The sequence below is a fragment of the Capsicum annuum genome, chromosome 9, assembly GCF_002878395.1.
Source record: "Capsicum annuum cultivar UCD-10X-F1 chromosome 9, UCD10Xv1.1, whole genome shotgun sequence".
NCBI lineage: Eukaryota > Viridiplantae > Streptophyta > Magnoliopsida > Solanales > Solanaceae > Capsicum > Capsicum annuum.
Window position 1 is genome coordinate 13,370,845 of NC_061119.1, and position 7,710 is coordinate 13,378,554.

General features: G+C 32.7%; 1 protein-coding gene across 1 annotated transcript; it reads left to right on the forward strand.

The window, feature by feature from the left end:
• The first annotated feature begins 5,842 nt into the window (after positions 1–5,842).
• On the forward strand, positions 5,843–7,688 carry LOC107842936. Its single transcript, XM_047396114.1, has 4 exons — positions 5,843–6,222; positions 6,970–7,048; positions 7,179–7,266; positions 7,388–7,688. The coding sequence occupies exons 1-4, from the start codon at positions 5,881–5,883 to the stop codon at positions 7,473–7,475; spliced, it is 597 nt and encodes a 198-aa protein (XP_047252070.1). The 5' UTR covers positions 5,843–5,880; the 3' UTR covers positions 7,476–7,688.
• Positions 7,689–7,710: the final 22 nt, after the last annotated feature.

A 7,710-nucleotide genomic window follows, 5' to 3' on the forward strand; every position in this document is an offset into this window, starting at 1 on the left:
ACTTAACATTAACTTGTAGCCTAAAGACTAGAGACAACTTATTGACTCCTAAATAAACTCAACAACTAAACTACTAAGTGACCCACAAAGCTGGTCACGTTGCTGGTCATGTTGTCAACATAACAATTCTAACTAACTGGGCGCAGACAAGGCAACCAATAAAGATCGACAAGAACTAAAATTTAAGCATCTCCCTACGAACAATTTGCTATGATCTATAAACAAGAGAAGAAAATGATTTGACCCGTTAAATTGAGCCACTAACAAGAGCTGAACGCATGTTTTCGATCACATGGACAACAATCTAACATACTCAAAACAAGATTCTAGAAAAAACACAAGTAGAGCTTTGGACAATATGATTCCAAACGGAAAAAATTTTCTGTTAGCAAAATAGTCTATTTAGACGGGAATGAGGCTAAAGTTAGAATCAAAATCGCAAATTCTTAAACGGTTACAATAACCTTGCATACATGAGACACTGAAATCTAAACACACAACTCAAACATGATAAATTAACATGCAAGCCAAGTTTTCTGTTTACGCATACATATAACAAATTCCATCAAAGAATCTTGAATCATTACTTTCTTTTTAAAATATCTTAAGGCCTTATCTTTTAAAATATAAAGCAAAGGAGAATTAAGGCCCTATTTTGGAGCAACGAACTAGGGCTTCCTCATCAGAGATCCAAACTCAAACTCGAACTTCGATTACGAAAAAGGAGCAAGAGAAATAAGAGGAAATAGTATAATGTAATTGCTATTAGTTTTTTGCTAATTTTCTAATTGCTGGTTCTTGCTGATCCTTGATTCTTGCTTCATTTTTTTCATGAGAACCCAAAGGCTCTTTTTTATGGCCGAATTTTTGAGGGCTGAAACAGTTCTCAGGCCCCAAGAATTCAAATTTTGAATTCTTAAAAAATCCCTAAATCACAGAGAAGGGAAAAAATTGTGAAAGAGAAAGACTAGTTTTTTTTTTAGCTTTTCAGGAGCAGTTGATTTTGAAAGAAAACTAATGGAAAATGATGGGATTGATGGAAAGGTGGAGGAGAAGATTGAAAACTACTGGATTTTCCATTATCCGGTGGTCTAGCAGCTTCAGTCGCTGGCAGCGAGGACAGAAAAGAGACCAACGTTATTTTGGTTGAGGTTTAGTTAGAAACAAACGGGAGATTGAGAGAGGAGAAAGATGGATAGTTTAATTAGGGTTTGGGCCGGGTCAAGGTCCAAGTGGGCCGGACTGGTAGGTTTTATTCATTTGGGTTGTTTAGGCTAAGTAGGTGTTTGGATGGGCTTATATTTTGGTCAAAATAGCTTTTAAGCTATTTTATACTTTTTAATTTGTTTGACAAGTTTTAAAATTGTTTTAAAAAATCAAAATTTACTTTTTATAAGACAAAAACTAAAAGCTCCAATTCCCAACTTATTTTTTTTTTTTGGCTTATAAGCTATTGTATTTTGACCAATTAAAAGATATTTTTATCCCTCATAATTCCCTTTATTCCAAAATTACCCTTATGTTGCCCCAAAATAGCTTTTAATGCTTGTATTAATTGAATATTTTCACTTTTTGTATTTATGGCGAACTTAACTCTAACTATATTAGTACTTCTTTTGTATGAAACATCTAATTTTTATAAATTATTCTTCTTCTTTAATATATTCTTTTAAATTTAGACAATTATTATTGTAAATTATATGAATTTCTCTAATAAAAAAATAACTCGCCAACCAAAATATATGGAGAATACTCATTGAAGATATACAACTTCATGGACGATTAGTGAATGATCCATCTATATTTCATGACGCAATATTCGTATTTGCCAATGTTTTAATATTGATAGTAATTACTCAATTAACGAGTAATATATTTTCTAATTAAGAGTCTTTTTATCAAACAAATAGTATCATTTGTGACCAATAATTTATCTATTAATGTAATTATAGTGATTAGTACCATATATTTGCTTGATGATTTAAACTCTTTTAACAAAAAAAAAAAAGATTTTTTAGCGCACAAATTAATAGTCATTCATGAATATATATATATATATATTAATTTTAATTTGAATCATTTTAGAAATAAAAATTAATAATAATCAACTCTATATATTATTAACAGCTTTAAGAGTATTTCAGACATTTTGACAAAAAAAAGTGCTTAAAAGCGCTTGTTTACCAAACAAACCAATAACTTTTTTTCTGTTTCATCACTTTTATCCAAACACGTAACTGCTTATTTTTAAAATAAGTTCAACACTTTCAAAAGAATTTTTAAAGAACTTTTTAAAAGCCATTTTTTTCAGCCTATCCAAACGCCCTAAAAAGTAAAGAGTAAATGACCCAAATTGATAAGTTAATCAATCTAATTCTTCCAAATCGATTTTCACTTGATTAATTCAATGATGCTTATTTTGTTCTAATTAATTGTCCCCAAAACGTATACATATATGTATATTTATTTATTTATTTAGAAAAAGAAACAAAATGACAATTTAAAATACATTTATTTATTTATTTTTCTCTGAGCAAATTTATAAGATGCAATATTAGTATCTCAATAGAAAAGATAGAAAAAGAAAATATCATTTTCAAACTGTTAATTTTGACAACAAGGAACATATATATTAAAAAAAAATATTCAAAAATTCTAAGCATCCAGAAATTAATTTTATGAAAAAAGAGAGCCAAAATTGGGTGTCAACATACCGTACTAGGCATTAACCCTAGCAATAACTTTGGAAAATGCATGGGTTTTCCTATGTTTCAGTCCACCCCTAAGGTCAGTGGCTTCCAGTTCATCTTAGATAATATGAATAGTAAATTAACTTATTGAAAGACTAAGTTTCTGAATATGGCTGGCAAAACTACCTTATCTAAGGCCTCCCTGAGTATCATGCCCAATCATGTGATGCAATACACCCTCCTCTCTAGTAGAATTCATAAACTGATTGATAGGACCCAAAGAAAATTCCTTTGAAGGACCACTGATTCTAGGAGTTAAATGGACAGGGGAAATTGGGATACCATCACTAAGTCCAAGAAAGAGGAGGGTTAGGTATACAAAAAGCTAAAGTTAAGAATAACACTCTCCTCTGTAGCCTGGCTTGGAGAATGCATACTAATCCCCCTTCGTTATGGGCTAGAGTCCTTACCAGTAAATATAGCAACTCTAGCAACCAAAGTCCCTCTTCCTCTAAAATTTGGAGGAATATCCAAAGAAACTGGACCCTCTGTAAGAATGCTATTCAATGGATGGTTCATAATAGCAATAAGGTAAATGCTTAGAGGGGATGATGGGTTCTTAACCTTTCCTCACTTATCCAAATAATGCAGGGCCCTCTTTCTAATCCCTATACTTCCTTCAGGCTATCCCATATATGGCATAATGGAGTGTGGAACCTGGACTCTATCCTTTTTGAAATTCCCCTAAAGGTCAAGCATACCATCTTGCATACCTTTTTCCTCAATACTAGAATCAAAGCTGACTCCCCTCTTTAGATCTTGAATGGCAAAGGCCTTTTCTCCTGCAAAAGTGCCTACTCTTTTATCTGCAAGATAACTTTTAATTTTGATTCCCCTACTGCTTCATGGAATTGCATTTGGAAAAATTATATCCCCAATAAACTTAAATACTTTATGTGGTTGATGCTTCACAATAGCTTCTCTACTAAAGCTGCTCTGGCTCATAGAGGCATTGACATCAACCCATCCTGCATGAGGTGTAACTACCTTTCTGAAGACATCCCTCATATATTCTTTCGATGCAGCTATGCTACATTTCTTTGGGAAGATCTCATCTTTCACTACAGGGGTAACCTCGCTATCGCCTCCCAACACTTCTTCCCTTTTCACCAGGAAAGCACTTGGGAGTACCCGAATCACTCATTCTTTGAAATCATCAAGCCCCAGTCCACGCCCTCATTCCTTTCTGCCTATGGTACATATGGAAAAATAGAAATGACAACCTGCACAATAATCTCAGTTGCCACCCCTGCTTGAAGAATGCCCATTCTGAGGCAATTGAATTCTTCCGCTTAAGCACTCCCTCCTCTATTAGACATCAATTCCCTATCTTTGTTTGTTGGACCCCTCCTCCCCCTAAAAAAAAAAAGAAGAAAAATAACTCTTTCAAGCTCAACATTAATGAAGCTTGCCATGACAATCTTGGTAAGAGAGACATAAGAGGGGAGGAGTTGTTAGGAATTCGAGTGGGAATTGGGTCTTAGATTTCTGTCAGAGTTTCAGTCACACTACTAATACCCTTACGAAACTGTTGGCTTTACATAAAGGCCTTACTAGTGTCCTAGAGCACCATCTTTATCCAATTGAGATTTGTATTGATTCTCTTTTGATCATTCAAATGTTGAAACAAAGTAACTTGTTATATAACCCGATTTTTTATGACTGTAGATCTATATAAGAAGATTGGGAGGTCCATCTATTCACCATAGTTACAGGGAGCAGAACAGGATACTTTGGCGAAAGAAAGACTTAGGTAGGAACAATATGAAACTTGTAAATTTTTGAATACCCCTCCCCCCGGAGCCTAGGATGTTTGGGCGAATATGTAGGTACTTTCTATGGTAGGACTGTTCCTACACAAGTAGACTCAGACGGACATTGCCCAGTGGTTTTTGTAATCGAGCTGGGCTAGGCTCAGGAACTCTATTTGCTACTCTCTTAATGCACATCTTTTTCACCGAATTTTTTTTATATATAGCTAGAAATATTTGAAAAGTTAATGTTTAAAAAATACAATTTAACTCTCCAAATATTAATGATACTAAATAATAAAAAATGAGAGTAATTTCTTTTCACATTTTTTAATAATAAAATTTTTTAACAACAAATGGGATAATCAATAGTTTATATAATTTAGTATATTTTAATTAATTTAACATGAAATTTTAAATTTTCATACATGTTAAAGAAATCAATATAACTTTCTTAATATGTATTTTTAGGAAAAAGAAACTATTAAAGTTAAAAAAAAAATAGCTTTTCAATTTCTTTCATATGGTTTAATATGAAGAAATATCTACAAAAGTATTTTGTCCAGTTAAATCTTTTAATTATTTTAATTAAATTCTATCTTTATTTATAAATTAATTTTATTGATGTTATCATATAACAATGTAGTATTAAAGATTTATTATATTACTTTGAATGTCAGAATTTATTTATTTTTTTATAATAAATGTGTTAACTAATATAAGTTTAATTGAGAAAAACTTAATGAAAAATAGGTTAGCCAATATAAGTTGAATTGAGGAAAAAAAATGAAAAACTAATTCAACATGAGGTAAAACTCAATTTGATCATTAAAAACTTTAATCTCCAAAACTTTTATTAAAATAAAAAGAAAAATAGTATTGGTGTGTATGTGTTTGAAACTACAAAAGAAAACCTAAAATAAACTCTAAGAAAAAAATTATTATTTCAATTAAAAAGAATATATTTCTTAATTAATATTAGAAATCTAGAATGTCGAGCTAGCTAATATAATTTATTTAAATAAAAAAATAAAAAATAAGAATAGCAACAAGATTTAAAAAAATATAAATATAAAATTTAATATTTCCTTCATTTAAAAAAGAATGACCTACTTTAACTTGACATAAAGTTTAAAAAAATAAAGAAGATTTTTTATTTTTGTGACCTTAAATTAAAATTGTGTCAAATGTATCAAAATGCCCTATGTGATCCTAAATATTTTATGTGAAAATTTAAAATTAAAGTATTACAAAAAAATAAAAAAATTATTTTTTTTGAAATAAATTAAAAAAAAATAGTCACTTTTGTTTAAATGGAGGGAGTATTAATTTTGTATGTGGCTCTAAACGGACCAAATGCGACCAGTAAAGATAAAAATATGGCGCCAATGGCTCCCAATCAGTCCACAAAAAAAATAATCAAAATGTCTGTTTCTCTATCTCCGGTAGCTCCGCCGTGTTTTGCCACCGTTGTCACGGCGGCGCGTCGGAGACCGAACCCTAATCCCCAAATCGGTAACAAACGAAAATTAACCACCCCCAATCCCAGTGTACCACCACCACCGTCGATCACCGTCAAGAAAACGACGTCAGGATTTAACGGCAGAAACAAAGAACCCAAATGGCAGTGCGTTGAGAAGTGTGGAGCATGTTGTAAACTTGAAAAAGGGCCAAATTTTCCTTCTGCTGAAGAGATTTTTGACGACCCTTCTGATGTTGAGGTGTTCTTATTGTTCATTATTTTGTGTTTTAATTATGCACCTCTCCTGGCAAATACAGTAAGGCGTAAGCAAAATGCTATCGAAAATATTTTGTGATATAATTAATAGATGTTGTGTTACATATTTTAGTACTCCAAATGCACAAATTATGCATTTATGTTTTAAGTTTGTTATACTGCTATCGGTACTAAGCCGGGGTCCACCGGAAACAGCTCTCTAGGTAGTGATATGGTCTGTGTTCACTTTACCCTCCCCAGACCCCACTGTGGGAATACTGTTGGAGTCCCACATCGGTGGGTTAAAGGTCTTTGATCTCCTTATATGATTTTGGGCAATCCTCCCCTCATGAGTTAGCTTTTGAGGTTGAGTTAGGCCCAAAGTCTATTTTTATCATGGTATTAGAGTCAGACCCACCCAGTTTATTATTTTCGATGTTAGGCCCCTGTCTTATATGTCCACGCTCCAGATTTCCAGCCTTGGGCTTGCGGGGTGTTGGAGTTCCATATCGGTGGGTTAAAGGGTCCTTGGTCTCCTTATATGGTCTTGGGCAATCCTCCCTCATGAGCTAGCTTTCGAGGTTGAGTTAGGCCCAAGATCCATTTCTTTATCAAATACATTGGGTATATTATTGTTGTAAAATGCACAAATTGTTATCAAAAGTAGATTTGTGTCAATATTTTGGGATATCTAAAATGAGGAGACTATCATATAAAGTTTGAGGTTTTTTATGTGGATTTTTCTTTTCAGTTATTCAACAGCTTGGTGGGTTCTGATGGATGGTGCATACATTTTGACAAGAGCACAAGAAAATGCTCCATTTATGCAGGTGAAACTTGATTTCCTCCCTTTCGGGGTTTGGAGCTATCATTATTTATCTTCCGATGATTTTTTTGTTGTTCTGTAAGTCTGTTAATATTGGTGAATTTCTTAATTTTTTGTTTTCGTTTTTGCTTTAGATCGTCCATATTTTTGTCGGGTGGAACCGGCCATCTTTGAGACACTGTATGGGATTGAAAAGAAGAAGTTCAACAAGGAGGCTTGCAGGTAATTCATCGATGTTTGCTTATTTATTCATTGCTTACATAGTTTACGGAAGTTTCGCGTCTTGACCAGTGACATTCTATTCGATACTGCTGTCTTGATTAAGAAAATGATTCGATTGCAGTTGTTGCATAGATACAATTAAAGCGGTATATGGATCGAGCTCAAAAGAGTTGGAAAATTTCAATGCTGCAATATGGAGTTCAACTTAGTTCTGCATTCCTTTTCCTGAGGTAGCTTCTCTTTTTCTTTGGTGCACTAGATTTTAGTTCAAGGTGGTTAAGTGGGTGTTTGGAAGAGATTATAATCTAGTCAAAATAGATTATAAGTTGCTTTTTGCTTAAAAATGTGTTCGACACTTTTTCTAATTGCTTAAAAAAAAGTTATTTTTGGCCTTTTTTAAGCCAAAAACAAGAAGCACCAAATCCTAGCCTTTTTTTTTTTTTT